The sequence below is a fragment of the Globicephala melas genome, chromosome 2, assembly GCF_963455315.2.
Source record: "Globicephala melas chromosome 2, mGloMel1.2, whole genome shotgun sequence".
Lineage (NCBI taxonomy): Eukaryota > Metazoa > Chordata > Mammalia > Artiodactyla > Delphinidae > Globicephala > Globicephala melas.
Genome location: NC_083315.2, coordinates 29,630,431 through 29,654,045, shown reverse-complemented (window position 1 = coordinate 29,654,045; position 23,615 = coordinate 29,630,431). Strand labels below are relative to the sequence as shown.

Sequence of the window (23,615 nt, the reverse complement as noted above, 5' to 3'; positions counted from 1 at the left end):
CTCTAGGCAGGTACGAGGCACACGAAAGCAGGCGTCGGCCGGGCAGTGCCCGCAGCCGCGGGTCCGAGCTGACGATGCTGCGGGTGCCGGATCTTTGTGCGCTCCGCTCCCGGCTCCCGCGTGCCCGCACGTACGTAGGTTTCACGTGTGTGTTGATATGAAGTGCATGTGTGGATATGTAAGAATATGCTCAAATTTGGGGAGAGGCGCGGAGCACAGGACGGCGGGAAGGTGGGTGTGGGCGTGCACGGCGGGCCGGGCCGGGAGGGAGCCCGCGCCGAGCCCGAGCCCGAGCCCGCAGCGCGGCCGGCCGGCGGGCCACACAATAAAGCCCGGGGGCGGCGGGCGGGCGGCGGTGAGGAGGCCGGGCCGGCGAGCGGCCGCCCCGCTCAGCCCGCCATGTGAGCGGCGCCGCGGCCTCGCAGGACGCAAACTTTCCCGGCGGCGGCGGCGCCTCAACTCCGCGCCCGGCCACGGCCCGCCGCTCGGCGAGGAGACACCGTAAGTGCGGCGGCGGGGCCTCAGCGCTTCCCTCGCCGGGTGCTTGCGAGTTTCTGTGGTGGAGGCTTGTAAACATGGCGCCCCTGAGGCGCGGAGCCGGAGCGGGCAGGCCGGGTCCGCGGAGCCGGGGAGCCAGGGAGGAGGCCGGGCCCGTGGAGCCGGAGGTGGGGAGGTCGGGGAGCCGGGGCGGGCGGCAGGGAGGCCGGGTCCGCGTAACCGGAGGCGGGGAGGCCGGGGAGCCGGCGCGGGCGGCAGGGATGCCGGGCCCGCGGTGGCTGGGAGGCCGGGAGACCGCAGCCCCCCCCGCTCTTCGCCGGCCCTGGCCCGGAGGAGGCGGCGGCGGCGGGAAGGAGGCGGCGCGGGCGGCGGGCCGGGCGCGGAGGGGGAGGGCCGGGCGCGGCGGCGGCGGCGGCGGCGAGGACCGTCCGGAGCATAATGGTGGGAGACGCTCGGCCTCGGTGGCGGGGCGGGGGCGGGGGCGCGGGCGGGGTGTCCGAGGCGGGGTGTTTGTGGAGCTCGGGCCCGGCTGCAGCTTCTCGGGCCGCGGGCGTGACCGCTGCTCGCCCCCTGCAAACAGCGCCGAGTGAACGGCGGAGCTTTGTTTGCGTCGGGCAGGGGCCTGTTGGTCTGCGGGGGTTCGGCTGCGCACCCCGCCTTCGGCCGGCCGCGGAAGGGCGGCCCTGCAGGAGGAGGAGGCCCCGCAGGAGCAGGACGGCGCGGGGCCTTCACGGGCCGCGAAGCCGGGGAGTCGCGTGAGCGCCGCCCGCCGGGCCGGTCCTCCCCGCGCGCCCAGGCCTCGGGGCCAGCGGTTCGGCTCGGGGTCCGCCGGGACGCGGCCCTGTGAGTTTGGGGGCGGGTGGGGGGCGGGCGTCTGCCTTGACGGCTAGTTGTTGGGAGCGAAGGCCGCGGCTGGGCAGGGTGGTCCCCAAGGGCCCAGGCGAGGCCTGGTCCCCGGGGCTGGTAACGGGCGGCAGCGAGGCCTCCGCCTCCTCTGCAGATCCTCCCGGGCCCCCAGGACCGCCTAAGTGTCCGCCACCCATCCCGCCGGGCGTCCGGAGGGGAGCTAAGCTGGGGCGCAGCAGCCGGCCTGGGACCCCGAACTTCCGCGTGGACTGTCCCCTTACGCTTTTCTGGCCCAGCGCTGGAGGCGCTCACGGTGTGTCCGTGGTGCCCGGTGTTATGTACGGTGGGGGTGTGATACCCAGTGTGTCCGTGGTGGTCGGTGTTACATACCGTGTGGTCATGGTGCCCGGTGTGTCCGTGGCGCCTGGTGTTATATGCTGTGTGTCGGTGTTGCCCAGTGTGCACCTGGTATGTGGTGGGGCATGATTCCTAGTGTGTCCATGCTGCCTGGTGTGTCCGTGGTCCCGAATGTGTGCCTGGTGTTGTATACTGTGGGAGCATGCATGATACCCGTTGTGTTTCTGGTGCTCGGTGTGCACCTGGCACTTGGTGTTATACATGGTGGGGATATCATACCTGGTGTGGGCATGGTTCCTGGTGTCACATATGGTGTGTGCATGGTACCTAGTTTGTCTATGGTGCCTGGTGTTATATACGGGTCCACATGGTTCCCGGTGTGGGCATGTCATACCCGGTGTTACATACTGTGTGTTCATGGTGCTTCGTGTGCGCTTGTGGGGTGTGTACATAGTATCCGGGGTCCTGTGAACTCAAAGCAGGTACCCTGTTGAGGGATGGGTGCCTGAAGGTTGGAGGGGGCCCGCTTGGGTCAGATTTTTAGAGGCCCACAGGGCTTACTGAGGTTTAGGTCCTGGGTCCTCTGGTCTGCCTCACCCAGGTGTTCTGCATCCTACAGTAAGCGGTGTCCTGTGGAAACGAGACTGCTTAAAAATAATTTAGTCTGTTTAAGAGCATAAAGTAAAACGTTTTTCTTTTAAACCGAGAAATGTAGTGGTTGTACCTTAGTAATTATGGGATGCATAACCTTTTCAGGCTTTTGGGTCATTGATTCTAATTAATGGTTTGAAGTTAGCAGAGAGATAGTCTTCGTTGTCCTTTAAAAGTTTGAGTGCTTTCTGGTAAGCAGGGTCACCTTTGTGACTTTTCTGAATTCTAACTTGAACAAGCAGGAGATAAAATATGAATTTTGTACAGGCATGTTATTTTCTTTGTCTTTAGCGTTGATTAGTCATTATTTTGGTGGACTCTTCTTTATAAGATGGCCAAGTTAGAGAATCAGAGGTCAGAAAATATGGTCTGTGATTATGGCATAATCAATAAAATATTTTTCTTGCTTAACTCCATGCATGATTGACAGAGGATCTCTATTGTGGTACTTTTTCCCTGTAGATGTTGTTCATATGTTTCCCCTTAGATGTTGTTCATATGAAAATGGAATCTCCCTTTTACATTTTGTAATTGGGCAGTTTATTTTTTCAGTTACCTGTTGCAAGGTGGTTAAATAAACATATGTAAGTGCTCCCAGCTTTACAAAGAAAGATCAATTAAAATGTTAAAATTATCTCCTTAGTTCGTATGCATTGTTCTTAGGATATCATTACGTTGATACTTTGAGTGTATGGCATCTTGCATGTTTCCGTGAATTGACCTGTGTTTTTTTGAACTCTCACCTTTTTGTAACAGTATCCACTTTTCCTTTAAGGGTTGTTCAGGTAGTGTATAACAGAGACATTCATACCCTTTGGCATACCTAAATTGAGACACTGATTGAAGCTAATTAAGAATTGTAACATTTGTAATAAAGTATCAAATACTGTCCTACTATTGCTTAAAGCCCTAAACCTCTGGTATCAGATTTTGTGTACCTACCCGTACCATCCTTCAATTGAATTCTCCATAGAAAAAATTTAAGCCAAGAGGCTGTATCTGGAAAAAAGGAGAAAATGTTAAGGAGAAGAGTCTGACTTAAAGAAAAAAAAAAAAGTTTCACTGTTTGAAAACCTTAACTTGGACTTAACGTTGAATTTTTTACAGGTTGATTAGATTTTTGTAATTTGATTGGAGGCAGTATAGCAACATGAGTTTGAGGCCAGGTGACTTGGGTCTGAATCTCACCTCTGTCATTACTAGCAGAGTGATCTTGGGCAAATTATTTAAACTTGCCATGCCTGGTCTCAATTTACCCATCTGAAAAACAAGGAGTTTAATTGCTATCTGTATCTCTTACCTGAAGACTTTCAGTTACTTTGTTTCAGTGGCATTGTCAACATTTCAAAACAATAGTAAATCTGCTTTCGTACAGTGATTCTGTGAAGATCAATAGTGGTCTGAAGGTCCTCCGTATCATCAGTGGTCTGTCTTCCTTTGGTCTTGATTTTTGAAATGTTTTTGTATCCACAAGTTTATAACATAAATGAGTACCATGATGAAAATAGGCATCATATATTGTATGTTTACCAAGTGTCAGCCATTGTGCAAAGTTCTTTACATACACTATCCCACTTCTAAAAATCATACACATGATCATCTTAAAAGCATAGCAGTCTTCCTTTTAATTGTGTAAGGTCCCACCTCCTTGTAGCACACCCACACCCCTCAACACACATACATACTCTCTATAATAAGAAGTGAGTGAACTATCAGTAGTAGTTTTTTGAGAGAATATGATCCATATAACATACAGGCTTGAGAATCTCTGTGATAAGAGGTGAAATGATAGAAATGAACATAATGGAAGGGAGATACAAATTGAAATCTAAATACCCAGCAGTATGATGTAATATCTCACATGTAGTATCTTAAACATATGTGCTGCCTTAAGGAAAGATCTTTGTGTGTGTGTGTGTGTGTGCCTAATACTGATTTTCCGCTTAGAAAATTCTTGGAAAGCTATTTACAGGCATACCTCAGAGATACCATGGGTTCTGCTCCAGACCACCGCAGTAAAGGAGATATCACAATAAAGCAAGTCATGTGAGTTTTTTGGTTTCCCAATGCATATACAAGTTATATATACACTATACTGTAGTCTGTTAAGTGTGCAGTAGCATTATGTCCAAAAACCAGTGTACATACCTTAATTAAAAAATACTTTATTGCTAAAAAATGCTAACCAACATCTGAGCCTTTAGTGAGCTTTAGTAGTCACATCAAAGATCACTGATTACAGATCACCATAACAAATACAGTAATAATGAAAAAACTTAAAATGTTGCAAGAATTACCAAAATGTGACACAGAAACACAAAGTGAGCCAATGCTGTTGGAAAAATGGCACCAGTAGACTTGCTCAATGCAGGGTTGCCACAAACCTTCAGTTTGTGAAAACAGTATTTGTGAAGGCCTGTAAGGTGAAGTGCAATAAAATGAGGTATGCCTGTAGTGTGTATTGTGAAAATGCTGTACAATATTTGATATCAAATTACTTACAAATGCAAATAAACAGTATGCAAAATTTAAAAAATATTTGGAAATTAAGAAAATATTTGTAGAGACCATTATGTATTTAGTAGGGAAATTTAGCAAATTGTTAGGCTTAGGTATTCAACTCAATTTTACAAATCTAATTTATGTTCAACTAGTAAATATTTAGACATTTTTCATTGTATTTTGGGGGTTTGTTTTCTATTCATCAATACATAATGGCTAATCATTTGCCTAACTTCATGTGAAATTAAAGAAATAGACAAAGAGATTAATAGAAATGACAAAGGTAATGGAATACTGTCATATCAGCTTTTTTTTTTTTTTTTTTTTTTTTTTTTTGCGGTGTGCGGGCCTCTCACTGTTGTGGCCTCTCCCATTGCGGAGCACAGGCTCCGGACGTGCAGGCTCAGCGGCCATGGCTCACGGGCCCAGCCGCTCTGCGGCATGTGGGATCTTCCTGGACCGGGGCACGAACCTGTGTCCCCTGCATTGGCAGGCGGATTCTCAACCACTGCACCACCAGGGAAGCCTCCACTTGAGGATTTTTAAAAACAACTTTGTTATGATTAGTAATTCTTTTTTTTTGTTCTCCTGATACTATCTAAGCATTTAAATGAAAGATAGTCCCACTTAAAATCTTTAATATTTTTTCCTAATTTGACCTGCTTGTGTGCTAAGTAAACTTAAAATAGAATTTAAAGAAGGAAGACTCTTCCTTCCTATCCAAACATTTATCGTGTAAACAAAAGAAAGATATATACAAATAGTTAGAAATGGATTTGTTTTGAGAGCTTGTTACTTAATACCAACTTTCACAATTGGGATTTAAAATGCTATATTTTAAAAATGAGGAAGATACTGTGGTGTATTACAAGATAATCTGTCATAAATACATTGTACTTTGATTATGTACACACATTATGTCCCTTTAGAAGTCTTTGTAAGCAGTTTTTAGAAAGCTGTTTTTCATTGTAAAGGTATTGCTTGTGGCAGCACCATTGTTTGTAAAGGAAGGTGTCATTGAGCACCTACTATCCTAGGCATTTTACATACTCCTTTTAGTTCTCACAGTAGCATAATGAGGGAAGTATTTATTATAGTATGATTATATGATAAATTACAATATTATACAGCACAGTTATAAGTATTACATAACTTATAATAGACCCTAGTGCCTGGGGTCACACAGAACACATGATCAAAGGGGTATTTGAATTCACGTCTATGATTAGCAAACCTATACTCCATTAAAAAAAAAAATTATTTACTTATTTACTTCCTCCTTCCCTTCTTTCCTTCCTTGGGTCTTCGTTGCTGCGCTGGGCTTTCTTTCATTGCGGCGAGCGTGGGCTGCTCTTTGTTGTAGTGTGCGGGCTTCTCATTGCGGTGGCTTCTCTTTGTTGCAGAGCACGGGCTCTACGTGTGAGGACTTCAGTAGTTGTGGCACGCGGGCTCATTAGTTGTGGCTTGCAGGTTCTAGAGCGCAGGTTCAGTAGTTGTGGCGCGTGGGCTTAGTTGCTCCATGGCATGTGGGATCTTCCGGGACCAGGTTTCGAACCTGTGTCCCCTGCATTGGCAGGCGGATTCTTAAGCACTGTGCCACCAGGGAAGTACCCCTATACTGCACTTGGCTGCTCTTGTCTCCCTAAAACTCACCAACTTCTTGGATCTTTGTACTCATACACTGTCACCTTACAAGTATACATTTATGTCTGCAAAAGTATGGAATAGTAAAGGAACGTGAAACTATGCTTACTCTTCTTTCAAAAGTAGGAGATGGAAAGAAAATATTAGAAACCTCCTGGTAATCAGAACATCCCATACATAAAATTCTGGTTAATTCCAGTTTCACTGGTAACGACAGCTTGTAACCTAAGAACAAGCATAAATAATTGGCTCATTTTCCTGCTGTAACTATTAGCAACTCACATTATGAAGATAACTTGCCACAGGGTGTGTGTGGGGAAACTTACAATCATTATTTTAATACTTATGTATAGGAGAGAAATGTTTGAAAATATTTGAAATTAACTTTACCACTAAAGTTTTTGTGCTGCATGAGAAGGGGCAGTCATTGTCTTGAGGAATCTTTTAGTATTCCCTCTGTTGGATAAGTTCACTTTGGATTGAAATAGCTAATTTCTTGAAAGTTACTCTAAGTGCTGAGGCTTCAGGAGTCAGTAGGTGTTTATTGTCTAAAATAAAATAGTGTGAAGCATATGGTGAAGTGAGACATAGATCAACTGAGTTGTAGCATGCCCAGGTTCAGATTGTGTTGATGCTCATCAGCGGGGATATTACATAAGGTTTTCTCATATTTAATAGTTATAGAAAGATTTTTTAAAAAAAGTCTTTTAATAAAGGCTAAAGTATCTCAGCTTGAAAGCTATTATGAACGCTTTATTTTTTTGTAGATTCTTGATTTATCTGCTTGTTGATTGCTTTTCTGTCTCAAAACTGTATCTGAAAAATGCTGTTAGGGAGATCAAGTTCTTAATTTTCAGCTGAGTTTTGACATGGAGGCCATCTCAAATTAGTATTGAATATAAATACTTAAGCTGGCCAGTACTTGTGGTAGGAACAAGTGAGATTGATTTATTTGGGCTTGCCATTGATACCATATTTACAAGGTTTTGGAGCATTTTATTTACTATTAGAGATGTTATCTTTTTAAATTGTAGAGGATATAAAGTTTAAAGTGGTTTATTTTTCTAGTGCACTTATAATTTAACATTTCTTTTATGTTTAAAAATGCCACACTTAGTGTAATGTCAAAACACCTGATCATTTATTTTGAAATAACATATTTTCTTATTCTGCACATATATTTTCTACACATACAGTTCTGAAGAAGCCTCTCGATTGTGATGAGTGTTTGTGTTAGATTGTTTTAGTTAAGAAACTTACACTTGAGTAATTTGAAAGTTAAATTTTATTTTCTTACGATTATTAAAATAAACCTAGCTTTAGTCTCAGTTATTTCCGAGTGAATTAAAAGTTGAACAACCACCAATCCAGTTTAAAGTTAGACTTTCTCTTGATTTATTTGCGTATTTTAAACAAATGCTAACCAAAAAGATACTGTTGTAAGCCTTGAAATAGTACTTGCATCTTATTCTTTTAAATAAATTCTTTGGGATTTTGGATGACACATGGGAAGCTCTTGATGGTACACTGGTTCTCAGTCATGACTGAGCATCTGAATTACTTTTTTTTTTTCTTTTTTGCGGTACGCAGGCCTCTCACTGTTGTGGCCTCTCCCGTTGCGGAGCACAGGCTACGATGCGCAGGCTCAGCGGCCATGGCTCACGGGCCCAGCCGCTCCGCGGCATGTAGGATCTTCCTGGACCGGGGCACGAACCTGCGTCCCCTGCATTGGCAGGTGGACTCTCAACCACTGTGCCACTAGGGAAGTCCTACTTTTTTTTCTTAACAAAAGCATTAAGTCAGAATCTCTGGGGATGGGTCTGGGCTCTATTTTAAAGTTCCAGTTGGGATTTTTTTCTTTTTTTTCTTTTTGTGATACGCGGGCCTCTCACTGTTGTGGCCTCTCCCGTTGTGGAGCACAGGCTCCGGATGCGCAGGCTCAGCGGCCATGGCTCACGGGCCCAGCCGCGCCGCGGCATGTGGGATCTTCCCAGACCGGGGCACGAGCCCGTGTCCCCTGCATCGGCAGGCGGACTCTCAACCACTGCGCCACCTGGGAAGCCCAGTTGGGATTTTTTTTAACTTTTAAAGTTACAAATTTTTATTTTTTTAAGTAGGCCAAGTATATGTGACGACTTCTAGAAAGTTCTTTTTGTAATGGTTTATAGAAAATGATGTACTCTACAACCTTCAGCTCTCTGTCTCAGAAATTATTTTTCAGGAATCTTATTCTTGAAGTTTCCTACACAGGATAATCAAAATAGCCTGAAAAATAAATATATCCCAGGAGAAAACCTCAAGTCTTTTCAGGTTCCTCAGAAATGCTCTGGTATTATTACTCTGCTGATGGTCAGGGAAGGTGGATAGCAAAGGTGGGGTTGGTTGGTGTTTCCTAATGGTCCTGCATTGTGTCTGAGGCAAATGATGTCCGGGGGTAGGCTGCCACCCAGTTCAGTGTCTCTGAGATTTCCTGTAGTTTGAGCAGCGGCCAAGTGTTCCTGCAGGTTGTGGAGTAAGCTTGTGACCCTGACAGGCATCAGAAGCACTTGGATGTCTTTCCCTGGGCGATTATGCCAGCCATGGTGAAGTTGTGCCTGCAGGTGATAGTGGGGCCATCTGAGGAGGTTTTCCTGGCACTGCTGTTTAGCAACCTGGGTATCCTTGGCTTTTGTCTGGATTTTAGGTGATCCTTGATATTCCTACAGATTGTGGGTGTCATTTCCACTTACAGGTTGTTCCCCAGAGATAGGGCCAGAGCAGGAGCAGATTCATTGTGTAAGCTGAGTACCAGAAGATTCTGAGGGAAGAAGCCTGTGAGCTATGAGATTCACTGTCCCTCCAGTCACTGATGGCCAGTATCTGTGTTCTCTCCTGTTCTTGCACTTCTCCCTCAGCATGCTGAGGCTTCCCAGTGGTCTTCCTGAGGACCTGTGGAGAGCCTGAGAATTTGCACGGGTTTCTCTTCCTTCCTCTCTAGTGCAGAATCCATCAGTCTTCGGAAGTCAGGGCTTTAGAGGAGGAGTGGCCTGGAGAAGCCTCATTTGACCTGGTGCTGACTGTTGGTCTTCAAGTTCTGAGCAGGTCGTTCACTCTTCCAGCCGGATGCCATAGCCTCCTCTGCAGGCCGTGTCCCATTGGCATCAGTCCTCTCGCTTTTGTCTATTTTAAAGTGTGTTAAGTCAGATTGTCTTAAATAAACATAAATTTCTCAGTTTTAGATTACCAGATATGTTCAAGAATTGGTTGCTCTTGTCAGAACCGCATTTTAAAATAGAATATTCCTATAAAATTGGACCTTGCAGAATAGAGTGGAAAATGTTAGATGGGTATACTATTACAAATTATTTTATATACTCTTTGTTCCTAAGTAGAGGTACTATTTCATAGAATGATTCTAAATATTATAATAATAGGGAGGGAAGAGGATCTGACATCTGATTCATGGGGAAAGTAATTGACTAAAAAATTTGAATTCTACCAAATGAAATGCTGAGCTGAAAACTGGTCACTGCAGTCTGCTCTGTCTCCTCAACTCAGGGAGACCACAGGCTCTGTTCCTGTTTTCTTTCCCTGCACTGTGGCCTGAAATCTGCTAACAGGCAGTATTCAGAGACAATTGTAAACCTCTCCTCATTCATTTTCCTTCTCCCAGAGCTTATGATCCTGTCATCAGGATATTTTGGAGTCTGTTCTTAGTCTAATTTTCTAGTCTTATCTCCTGTTCCCCTAAGTAAAACTTTTACTTCAGCCAATTATGTTTATTCTTTCAATAAGTGTTTTCTTTAATGCACAAGTAGTACTTTTATATTAATAATACTTTATAACTTTTCCTCAGGTATCCTCCTTTCCCCTCTGCATTCTGCCCCCAGTGCTGAAGTTAGCTTAAAATTTAATTTAAAATTTGTTGGCATTTGAGATCTCTATCAAGTTTCATCTTCTCCATCTTATTGCTATCCCACAGTGATCTGTCCCCTTACAGCATTTAAAGTTTGCCTCAACTAGTTCTTATTCTATTGCCTTTTATAATCATCTTATATTTATCTTACCTTCCTATAATTATCTTATTTTCCCAGTTCCTTGACCTGAGAACACTAACTTAAAATTTCTTTATAATACCTAGTACAGTGCTGTACATATAGTAGGTCACATAGTGCATGTAGGTAGACAAAAGAATGCCCCTTTATCTTTTCAGTGCCTACAATGTATAGACAAAACCTGAATTCTGGATGAATTTACCCTAAAACCTGCATGCTGGTAGAGGGAAACTACGGAGCTCATGACACTGTATGTAGGTTCTTGGAAACCAACATACATGGTCATCTGGGCTCTCAGACTTTCTCTGGTCAGTTCACCGTCCACTTTTCAGTAATGACTTACTAAACTTTCTTCACTTTCCTCACACCTCTCTACCCCCCATTACTCTTGTAGAGGAGTTTAGCCTCTTTTCAGAGAAGGAAGGCTTCCTGTGGGAAGTAAGTAACTTGCTTTACTCCAGATCTGCAGACATGCCTGCCCTCACATCTCCTTCTGTCATTCTCTTCACCTGTGTCTCTAGATCATCCCTTCTGAAACCTCTTACCTATCTCATTTGCATTCCCTTCTATACTTGCTCTCTTCGATTTTCATTTAGATATACTCTGACATCATCTCACCATTACAAAACAAACAAAACAAAAACAACAAAAATCTTTTCAGAACTCCACATCCACTGCTCTGGTTTTCTTTTCTCCCCTATATAATCTTTCTCCTTTCTGAACACTCATCCAAAGAATCATCTTTCTTTTTGTTTCTGTACTTCTTCCCAGTCCAGCTTCTACATTATCAGACGACTGAAGCTGTTCCAGGGAGGTGCTGTGACTGCCAAGTTGCTGAGTCCACCTGAGCCTTTCAGCCCTCCATTCTACTTGACTTTCAGCAGCCGAGAGGCACAGTTGACCATTCCCTTCTTGAAACACTTTTTTTTTTTGTAACGCCACACTCTTTTGCTTTTCTTTAGAACCTTTGGCTGCTGCTTGTTTACCAGCTGCTCTTCTACCGCCTAGAATGAAACATGAGGTGCCCCCCACTCTGCCCTAGGACTCCTTTCTTTCTTCACTACCTGCCTCCCTCCAGAGTCTCATCCCGACTCATGGTTTCACTTACCACCAACATGGGAATAATTATTATATCAGCTAAGGTGCTTTTAGCTGGAACTTACAGAAGAACTTGACTCAAACTGGCTAATGCAAACTTATTCTCTCATCTAACTGGAAGTCCAGAGAGAGGAAAGACTCCAGGTGACACAAGCAACGGCTCAAAGGACCATCTTTCCTTTGTCCAGCCCTCAGCATCAGCTTTATTCTCAGGCTAGTTCCCCTCAGGGCGGCAAGAAGGCTGCATCAGTTTTGGGCATCATATTAAGACCTAATGATATTTAGAGGGAGAAGAGGCCTTTTTTTAGGGCTAGGAATTGGTCCTAAAAGTAGCCCTAGCACACTTCTCCCTCACTGAGTCACATAGCACTTGCTGGACTTGATGTCAGCTGATAAGGAAGATGGAATTACCATGATTGGTGCAGGCTAAATAGCTGCTGGGAGTCTAATCACTGTCTTCTGCTGAGAATTCTTCAGTGGCTTCCATTGCCCTTAGGTTAAAGTTTCAAATCCTTTATGAAAGGGTTGGCTTATGAAACTCCATGTAATCCGGTCCCTGTGTACTGTGCCGCCTGTGGTTATGGCCGTGGCCATTTTTAATGCTTATGAGATGGGATTATTTCAGAAAACAATATGCCTTCATAAACCACAACTAATAATTATTTTCTTTTTTAAAGTTTCCTGGAGACTCACTCTCCTCCCGCTCCTTCCCACTGTTTGCTCCTTGGCCTCAAAATTCTTAACACAATGTCTGTCCTAGGCAGTCATTACTATCTATTAGAAATGTGAAATGAGACCAGACTTTTTTTTTTTTTTTTTTGGTACACGGGGCTCTCACTGTCGTGGCCTCTCCCGTTGCGGAGCACAGGCTCCGGACGCGCAGGCTCAGCGGCCATGGCTTACGGGCCCAGCCGCTCTGCGGCATGTGGGATCTTCCCGGGCCGGGGCACGAACCCGTGTCCCCTGCATCGGCAGACAGACTCTCAACCACTGTGCCACCAGGGAAGACTTTTTTGACAGTACTTGTCAAGATGATGGGAAACATGTTTTACCCTAATTAAAACTCAAAGTACTTTAGAAACAGACATTGTATTAAAATAAGTATTTGGCAACTTAGCTATAGGAAGTGCTGGATTTATTTGCAGACATCAATGTCTGCTATTGCTTGTGTCTGCTGTACACATTTCAGTGTGTAAGATAATTGTAAGATTTCAGATTTTCTTGCATAAATAATACTTTATACACTGTCAAAGATATTATAAGCTTTGTGATGTTTATTATAACAGTTCAATAAGACAGTATGAACAACAAGACAGGAATGTGTGTTCCCCAGTCCTACCCAGAGGCCATTGCAGCCTAAATGCCCGCTGTTCTGGATGTTTGACATTAGTGCAGGAGGAGTGCCACATGTTCTCACCCGTCCTGTGTATTTACTTTAATCTAGAAAGTGGTTATGTAATTTCTAAGTTCTTTATTCTTTTGCTCTTTCATTATGGTAAAGTAGATGTAGTTAAGTGGGATATGCTCCTTTGTTGCAGTAAAATATCCTTGTATGGACTGCCAAATAATTGAGGGTTTAAACAGTTATCGATGATTCTCATGCATTCAGAATCCAAATAATGGAAAAGTTCAGTTGCAAACTTCGGTCTCATTTCATTAATTAAAGAGATGGTAATTGTAAAGGTAAATGTATTAGGAAAAAAGAGAGGTCAGTACAGACTGAGAAAGCACCTAGACCTTGTCTGTATAAGTGTGTTGTGATTATTAATGTGCGTGAAATATAAGCCGTTATTTGAGTTGTCTACCTTTTAAATTCATTCAGATGTTTATTGAGCAAGACATGTTTCTTTTAGTATAAACTGTTTGCATTGGATAAAATTGACTCATTTTATGTTGTCTCTCTTTGACCTTGAATATGTTCAGCATGGTGCTAATATGTGCTCTAATTCATATTCCATCAGTTCTGAAGTACAGAATTGCTATTTGTCACTTTCTTCAGATTTCACATTTACCATTATACAGTCTCCAAATTATGAGAGACTCCTCTTGAAAAACATTTTTTGAGAGATGAAGCATTCTGGTTAACTTAGCATGGGCTGGTAATAAATGAATGGCTAATTTAAAATAATTTTTAATACAAACATTATACGCCCTATTTCATAGATATCTAAGTTCCTATAAGACAGTGATTGGGTCAGTTTAAAAGCCTTATTAGGAAACGTTATGAGCTGATTATAGGGGCACAGTAATCCCTGTTCTACCATGCTGGTATTTATCCAGAGTTGGCTATCTCTAACTGGAACCATCATAAAAACCTTCAGTTTTCTTCATCTCCCTACTTAAAATGGTTTTCAGGATGTTTATAATGTTATAAAAATGGTATTCTCAAAACATTTAAAAAGTAAAGATCACATTTTGTTATAATTTCAGTCAATTTTTGTTATTCACTGTAGTTATGTTCTGTAAGGTCACCACAAACACTGAATCAGCCAATACTGACCCTTTACCCCAGGGGAAATGCAGGGTTCAGTACCTGCAAGCCTCTGGCCACAAATTTTTCTAAACCAAAATTTCCAATGAATAGGTTCATTTGCCAACATCCTGGTTAAAAAAACAAAAAAAACAACTTAGTGTCCAAACATGTTCTCCTACAGAGCACTATTCCTGTAGAGGATTTGCCTGCAAATTTCATTTTTCACATAATATCACCTTTTGAAACCTGCAGGCCAGCTCTAGCTGAGGAGGGTTTAGCATTTTCCTGAACCCTGACGTGATTGTGAATTTCTGTGGCTTTCAGCCTCAGGACAGCGCTGCCCGCTGCACTTTTTATGGATCCAGGAACTTGGCAGCTTTCCTGTCTTCTCTGTAGACAGGTTCCTAGTTCTGGACGTTAGGATGGTTGAGTCTTAAGCACCTTAACTGGGCCTGAGCTGCGCTCACCAGACACACCAGGTGCATCCCAGCCTTTGAGGCCCAGGAGACAGGACACACCTCAGCACTGTGGGGGCCATTTTAAATAGCAAAAACACCAACTTAAAAAGCACAACAACTCCAGGCACATGGCCTACATAGAGTTGGAAAAGGACACTGCTTGACGGAGCTGGAACATGAGGGCAAAGCATTGCCCTGTCCCACCTCGGCTGGCGTGTGTGCCTGTCTGCCAGTAACTACCAGAAGGCCACGAGTGTTGACTCGGGGTCACAGATTTAGCAAGTAGGTGAATTCACAATGTGGAATCCACGAATAATGACAACTGACTATAGATGCACTACTAAAGTTCTGTGTCAGGGTTTTTATGATGATTTTCATTTTTGTATGTTTTATTTCATTTTATAAAACAATAAATATTGTGCTGAAATTTCACGGCTACAAATGAAATATAAGAAAATTCCTCTTAGTTTTGAATTCTATTAATTGGACTTCTTTTTCCCTGTAATTTTATCTCTTTTTACAAGCTAGGTAGGGCTTAGTATATACTAGGCCCTTGGTAAATTTGGCTTTGAAAGAAGGATTAGGATTTTTTTTTCCAGAAAACATTTTATATGATTAAACAAATTAAATGTACTTCAGAGAAATTGAGATTTTATGGGGGAAAAATGTACATTGTTTTGGTATGTATTTTTTAAATATTGAGTAAAGTGGTTGATACCAGGGGCGAAAACTGTAAAGGGAAAGATTGGCAAGTTTGATTACCTAAAAACTTAAAACTGAAAAAAACTCATTATAAACAAAGAAGGAAACTGGGACAATATCGGCAACATAAATGATAACCCAAAGCATAGTATTCATCAGGTGTTCATAAAGAATTTTGAAGAATCATTAATAAAATGCCAAACCATATAATAGGAGATAGAGAACACAGTACTTTTCTAAAGAAGAGCTACAAATGTTAAAAAACAAAACAAAAAACTTGAAAGATGTTTGGCCTCAATGGCAATTTTAAGAAAAACAAAATAGGATACAATTTTTGCACTTTTGGTTTTGGTGAAAATTAAAACGAGATCAAAAAATCTAAAAAGGTTAACTAATAATCCATAATAATTATGACCTAAAAACACACACTTTAGTCAGAGGAGAGCATCTACCGTCTTCCACCATGACCGAGGTCCTCCCTGGGAGACCATCTGTCATGAGGGTGTTTATCTGATATTTTGGTGGACAACACATTTAAAACAGTTAAAAAAGGAACAAGGAATCCTTTGAGAAATGCATACTAAGAAGAGGTTACTGTGCCACTGAGTGTGAACACTGAGGGAGAAGATAGAAAATTACAAAAATCAAGCACGTGAATGCAAAAAGCACGCCTGTTTGGTTTGCAGCAGTCAGTTTGCCCCCTAGGGGATATTTGGCAATGTCTGGAGACATTTTTGGAAGTCAAGCCTTGGGGGATACTCTTGGCATTTGATGGGTAGAGGCCAGGAATGCTGCTAACACCTTACGATGTACAGGACAGCTCCACAACGGTCATCTGGCCCACAGTAGCCCTGAGGTGGAGAAGCCTGGTGTAGGGGCAGGCAGGTCCTGTGTACCTCAGGGGCGTGTTGATGTACTGCTGCAGGTGATGCTGACCCTGGGTTGTTAAGAAAATGTGTGTTTGTTATATACAGCACGCTGGTTAAACAGGTGTGGACATTTCTAATACGTGTATGTTAGATTTCCAATCACATTGTTTAAAGAAATTTTTAATGCATAAAAAAATCACTTACTTGGAAGATCTTTATATCTTATTTTTAAGGATAAACTAGGCATTACTGTATTTAGTGTTTTAACTACATGAGTTACATCACTGTTGCTTACTGGAAAATCTTTTTATCTTTTCATGTGATTGCTTTCTTTGTAAAAATTAATTAATTAGGCTGCGCTGGCTCTGTGTTGTGGCACGTGGATCTTTGTTGCGGCATGTAGGATCTTTAGTTGAGGCATGCGGGATCTAGTTACCTGACCAGGGATCAAACCCAGGCCCCTTGCATTGGGAGCACAGAGTCTTAACCACTGGATCACCAGGCAAGTCCCCTTCACGTGATTACTTTCTCAACATAAATATGCTAATCACAAATATGATACATGCTTTAGCTTAAAGGCCCTTAAAGTTAAAATAGTTCTCTAACCTTTAGATAATGTGAAAACCATGTATTTGGAAGTATACTGGTGGATTATATTCATTTGGGAGGTAGCATATTTGTGAAATGGCGAATTTCTCATTGTTTGGTCTGAGTTTTCATAATTTTCCAGGATATGGTTCAGAGTACTTATTTAGTAAAAGCACAAAATAATTTGAGTCAAATTAAAAATTCAAAAAGTACCTTTATATTACTCACTATTTTAGGTTATGTAGGCACAGATCTTTTCATTGGTACTGGGGAGTCAGTGGTATGTAATCTATCATTTCTTTGATATTTTTTGCTGGTAGGGGGAGGAGGATATAAAGGCTCAAGTTTGTTTTTTTAACTGAATTTTATAACTTACACTTAATCATTCTTTTTGTTATTAAGGATAAATTACTATGGACAGTAATGAACATTTGATACCTTTGTCTTGGGAATTTGAGGAAAATAATTTAGATTTAAAATATATGGCAAGATGTTAATTGTTGAAGCATAAGAGTTTCATATAATTCTACTTTTGTGTGTACTTGAAATTTTCCATAATAGTTCTTTTAAACATCTAGTAACAGTGAAAGCAGACAGGAGCTACTCCCTAGTGGGAAGGGAGCTGGTCTCAGGGAGGGAAGGGGAGACACATTTAAAAATAAATGATCATGGTTTGAAATTTCCTTTTAAGTTGAAAACTTTTAATAGAAGCTATAAAATAATCCTCTCATGACTCCTCACATCAACAAAATGACATGTCTATTGGCTTTGGTGACTGTTTTGAAGTGCACAATTCTGTTGTTTCTAGCACATTCTCAAGGATGTGGAGCCACTACCACTATGTAATTCCAGACAGTTTTCACACCCCAAAAAGAAACTTCGAATCCATTAGTACACTTCCCATTTCCCCTCCCTCGACCCAGGCAACCACTCATCTGCTTACTGACTCCATGGATTGGCCTGTTCTGAGTATTTCATATCAGTGGAGTCATACAACATGTAGTCTTTTGTGTCTAGCTTCCTCACTTAAAATGATGTTTTCAAGGTTCATCCATGTTGTAGCATGTGTCAGTGCTTCATTCCTTTTTATGGCTCAGTAGTACTCCATTGCAGGAATAATATTCCATTGGATATACCACATTTTGTTTATCCATTCATCAATTAATAGATATGTGGGTTGTTTTCACTTTTTGGCATTTATGAATGATGCTGCTATGAATATACATGCACAAAGTTTTGTTGGACGTAGGTTTTTTAAATTGAGGTATAATTGACATATAACATGTAAATTTAAGGTGTATGTGTTGATTTGATACATATATATTGCCCTATGATTACTGCCGTAGAGTTAGTTAACACTTCCATCACATAACGTAAGTATCATTTCTTTTTTGTGGTGAGAACATTTAAGATCTAGTTTCTTACAACTTTCAAGTGTATAATACAGTATTGTTAACTATAATCACAATGCTGTGCATTAGATCCCCAGAATTTATCTTCTAACTGCAAGTTTCTGTCCTTTGACGAACATGTCCCTAATTTTCTTGGGCCATATGCCTAGTAGAATTGCTGGGTCATATGGCAACAATTTTTCTCCCTTCTTTTGAGGAGCTGCCAAACAATTTTCTAAAGTACCTGTACCATTTTACATTCCCACTAGTGATGTATGAGGATACCAATTCCTCTATATCTTTGTCAGCACTTGTCTAGTTTCTCAGTATAGCCATCCAATGAGTGTGAACTAGTATCTCATGGTTTTGACTTGCATTTCCCTAATGACTAATGATCTGGGCATCTTTTCATGTGCTTATTGGCCATTTATATATCTTCTTTGGAGAAATGTCTGTTTAAATCCTTTTCCCATGTTTAAACTGGATTGTTTGTCTTTAGTCTGAGAGGTGAGAAATGGTATGTTAAAATGTAGTGTTAAATTACTCTTCTCTAATTATGAGGCAAATTAAGCATCTTTCCATAAGTTTATGGGCCTTTTGTATTTTTCTGTTTTCTGCCTGTCGACATCTTTTGTCCATTTTTTTCTGTTGGGTTTTTGAGCTTTTTCTGAAAGTTGAGGTTATTTACATATTAGTGATATGTAATTTATGACATAAGTGCAAATATTTTTTATACCTTTACCTATTCAGTTTGTCATGTATATTTTTACATTGGTTTTGCAGTATTTTGGCCATGCAAAGGGCCATAATTGTGTTCATTTGCTTACTTGTTTTTAGATTTTTGTTTTTTGTTGTTATTGGTCATGGTAGTTGAATTTATCAACCTTTCCCTTATTTTTTTAATTGAACTGTAGTTGATTTACAATATTGTATTAGTTTCAGGTGTATAGCAAAGTGATTCAGTTTTTTATATATATATATATATATATATATATACTTTCAGGTTATTTTCCATTATAGATACTGAATATACTCCCCTGTGCTATACAGTAAATCCTTGTTGCTTATCTATTTTATGTATAGTAGTTGGTATGTGTCAATCCCATACTCCTAATTTGTCCCACTCCCCCTCCCTATCCCATTCTCCTGTTGTTTTGCTTCTGGATTTTGAAACACAGGAATGTTTTTTTTTCAACTCTCGGTTTTAAAGAAATTTATCTATGCTTTCTTCTAGTACTTGGCTGGTTTCATTATTTTTATGTGTAGACTTTTGAAACATTAGGAATTCTAGTGTATAGGTGGAAAAATCCAGCTGTCCTAATGTTATTTATTAAAAATCCTTCTTTTCACCACTGATTTGAGCTGTTTCCTTTATCATATATTTCTGTAAACATTTGGGGCTAAATGTGAACTTTCTATTTTGTTCCAGTAGTTTCTGTCTTCTTATGTGCCCAGTACCTGACTATGTTAATTGTATATAATTGGTTATGTATTAATCCCTGGTAGGGCTAGCTCTTCCTCATTGTTTTTCTTTTTCAGAAATTCTTGCATATTCTTCCAAATGAAGTTTTACAGAACACTTTTCTAGCTCCAAAGGAAATGGAGTTTTAGAGTGTTTTAAGTGAAATTGCATTAACTTACAAATTAACATAGGAAGAATCAGCATCTTTATGATATGAGTCTTTCTGTCCAAGAAATGGTATATCTTTCCATTCATTCAGTTATATATCTGTGTTTTTCTGGAGGACTTTATAATTTTTACCATACTGGTTTTCATATATCTTAAGTTTATGAGTAGATATTTCATTTTCTTTTATATTTTATTATTGTAAATAGGATATATTCTTATATTATTTCTTCTAACTCTTTATTGTACATTATATAAAGGCATTGATTTCTGCATGTTAATTTTCTATCCTGTTTTACTAAATTTCCTTATTTGTATTTTTGCATTCATTCTTCATATTTTTCTGGATGCATAATCATATTATCTGCAAGTAGAGGTAGTTATTCCTCTTTATTCCAATTTCTGTTACTCTGATTTCTTTCTGTTGTGTAATTGCATTGGTAGGTACCTCAAATGCAATAGTAAATAAGAATGAAGGGCTCCCCTGGTGGCACAGTGATTGAGAATCCTCCTGCCAATGCTGGGGACATGGGTTCGAGCCTTGGTCCGGGGAGATCCCGCATGCCACGGAGCAACTAAGCCTGTGTGCCACAACTACTGAGCCTGTGCTCTAGAGCCTGCGAGGCACAACTACTAAGTCTGTGTGCCACAACTACTGAGCCCGTGTGCCACGACTACTGAAGCCTGTGCGCCTAGAGCCCGTGCTCCGCAACAAGAGAAGCCACTGCACTTGAAAAACCTGTGCACAGCAATGAAGAGTAGCCCATGCTCACTGCAACTGGAGAAAGCCCGCATGCAGCAACAAAGACCCAATGCAGCCAAAAATAAATAAAATAAATAAATTTAAAAATTAATAAAGTAAATAAATAAGAATGCATATAGTGAAGAGCCTTAACTTGTTCTTTACTTCAGCAGAAAATTATCTAATATTTCTCCATTAAGTAAAACGCTGGCTTTGTGGCCAGTATGTGTTTATTAAAGAAGTATCCCTCAGTTCTTAAGTTCTTGAGCTGCTTTTTATTTTAAACATGAGTGGATGTTAAATCTTGTAAGGTACTTTTTTAGTACTTACAGAGGTGATCATATTCTACTTAGCTCTTCTAATATTTTTAATTGTGTTAGTGTATTTCCTAATATTGAACCATCATTGCATTTCTAGAATAATGCATTTATTTTAATGTGCTGTTTGATTGTTTGCCAAAGTTTTATTTAAGATTTCTGCAAGGATATCTATAAACTTACATGTATTATTTGTTGTTTATAGCATAAACTTGTGTGTTTATTGACTGTAAGATAATTGCTCCGTTTCAGTCTTACTCCCTGAGATGACATCTTGATGCCTCTCATGCTCTCCCTAATATGGGACTGGATTCTCTCTGGGTCTGCTGTAGAGCTTTTGGTCCAGGAGTTCCCTTTGCTTCCTTTCTGTGCTCAGTCCTGTTTCCTGGACAATGTGGGATCTCCTTTTCTTACGATTAATCTATTGATATTAGTAACTTCCTGAGAAAGAGTGCATAGGACGTAGATTTTGGGGTTACCTGCATGTTTGAAAATCTCTATTCAACCTTCACTAGTTGAACATTTGAATAGGAATTTAGGTTGAAAATAATTTTTCCTTCAAATCTACAAGGCACTTGCCCATTACTGCCCAGCTTCCACATTGCTGTTGAGCAATTTGATACATCTTGGTTTGTGACCACTCCCCATTGTAGTGGAAGCCTGGAGCTCTTCTTTTTCTTTCTTGTATTTGACATTCTAAGTTGATGTGCTTTGGGCCTCCTGCCATTCATGTGTTGGGCACTTGATGGACTCTTTCCATCTGTAAATGCCTATTTTCAGTGCTAAGTACTTGAGTTATTTCTTGGATAATTTTCTCCCCTCCAACTTCTTTTCCTGAAACTCTTGTTATTCAGATATTGTATCACATGAAGTTTTTTCCTCTAGTCTCGATCGTGCGTTTCTCGTCTTTTGGTTCTACTTTATTGGATATCGCCTCAACTTTATTTTCTACTCCTTTAACTGAATTTGTTATGCATCCTATTTAAAAATTTCGTGAATATTCCTGTTTATATTACCCTATTTATGGTTTCATAAATACAGTTCCTTTTCCTGCTCTTCAATGATATTAATTATGTATATTTGGAAACTCTTTACTGTTCCTTCATTTTCTATTTTGAGTTGTTCCCCTCTTCCCCACCAGGCCCCAAGCTCTTCTCTTTGCTTGATATACCTCTTTTCTCTCTTTTATTAAGAAGTGATTCTCCAATGTCTGGTGATCCTTGGCTGTAGGTTTATATTTAAGGGTGAGATGCTAGAAAGCTAGTTGAAAATTCTGTGTATGGGCTTTACTGTAGGGATGTCAGGTGGCTAGATAGCTGTTTCTTTAGGTTCCCTCAGATGTTAATGTTTAAAGGCCCTTGCTCTGGGATAATTTTATTTTTCCAGAAAGGTCTCACTTGGCCTGAGTCTGGAGTTTGGCAGTTGAAAGGGCTTGCCAGCTATTCACAATTCATTATGTAGCTTTTTACTTAACTCTTTGTTTTTAGTCTGTATCTTGCCACTACTATTCTGTCATGCTAGGTTCAGTCTCTCTGGTTTAGCTTATTCATAGCCTGTATTCCTGTTTCCTCAGGGATGAGGATGGGTAGCTGTTTGACAACCTGATGTTTATTCAACATCCCAAATTATCCCTGTACCTGCTGCATTCTATTCCCAAATCTTTCTGGAGTTCTAGGCAAGGGGCTTGCTTTTCATCACTATTTTCCTATGTAAATTTAATCTTCCTCTGGCCAGAAACTTACAATTCCTATATTCATTGTCTTTCTTCACTTTTTGTGGAGTATATGTTCATCAAAGATGTTTGTTTTTGTTTGTTACTTTCAGAGAAGGGGTAGAATGGTCTTTTACTCTGCCATCTTAAAATCTGTAATCAAAGGATAACCTTCTTGAAACAAATCAGATTATGTTATCTTTCCTACTTCCCTGAAGTTCAAAATCCTCTAAATTGCTGCCCATTGAAATTATGTGGAAATCCACGCTGGTTATTCTGGATTTTGGGTCCCCTGTGGTCTAATCTTAACTTCTGCCTCTTAGCCTCTGCCTCCCTGCCTCTTTTCACACTACAACTCTCCTTATTTACTACATTCTGACCAGTCTTTTCTGCCCCTCAAATATACCAGGTTCTTTCTCACTGTGGCCTTTGCATGTGTTTTTCCCTTTGTGTGGCTTGCTCTTTTTCATCATTCAAGTCTTACCTCAAATAGAGTCTCTTTAACTTCCTATGATAGGATTGGTTAGGTCATGCTGTGATAACAGGCAGCCTCCACATCTCAGTGGCTTCTTGAATGAACAGCATTCCCTTGCTCATCTGACATGTTCCTCACTGATTGACTGGGAGCTCTGCTGTGTGTTGTTCTCATTCTGGGATTTAGGATGACAGAGCAGCCACCATCTGGAGCCATCACCATTGCCCATGGCATAAAGAAAAAGAAAGCATAGCAAATCATAGATTCTAAATCTTCCCAAGTGGAAGTGGTGTAAATCCCATTTACTCCGATTCCATTTGCCAAATCTAGTCACATGGCCAAACCTAATTTCAGGGCAGTGGGGAAGTGCAGTCCTACCAGTGCCTAGGACAAGAATTAGAAATATTTGATGATGAACAATACTAATGACTACCATAGCAACTTTGACCAACCAGTGTAAAGGAACAGTGCTAGGGTTCTCCAGAGAAACAGAACCAGTGGTGGACCCCCTCTCCCTTCAACACACATATGTACGTGGAGATTTATTGTGAAGAGTTTGCTATGTGTTTATGGAGGCTGAGAGGTCCCATGATATGAAGCTTGGAGACATAGGAAAGCTGATGGTGTAGTTT

The 23,615-nt window shown here is 41.1% G+C and overlaps 2 protein-coding genes across 12 annotated transcripts in view; one reads left to right on the top strand and one right to left on the bottom strand.

The window, feature by feature from the left end:
- Positions 1-23,615, top strand: part of ZMYND11 (zinc finger MYND-type containing 11) — a 140,333-nt gene continuing 116,718 nt past the window's right edge. For 6 of the 11 annotated variants that reach the window (XM_060293707.2, XM_030878366.3, XM_060293706.2 and 3 more), the window contains exon 1: positions 347-501. The gene's annotated coding sequence lies outside the window, so the exon portion shown is untranslated. The other 5 variants (XM_060293703.1, XM_060293702.1, XM_060293701.1 and 2 more) reach the window with 5 other exon arrangements.
- Positions 191-1,541, bottom strand: LOC138842562 (WAS/WASL-interacting protein family member 1-like). The gene is made up of 2 exons (XM_070045031.1): positions 1,383-1,541; positions 191-1,339 (listed from the first exon to the last, which is right to left on the bottom strand). The coding sequence occupies exons 1-2, from the start codon at positions 1,539-1,541 to the stop codon at positions 191-193; spliced, it is 1,308 nt and encodes a 435-aa protein (XP_069901132.1).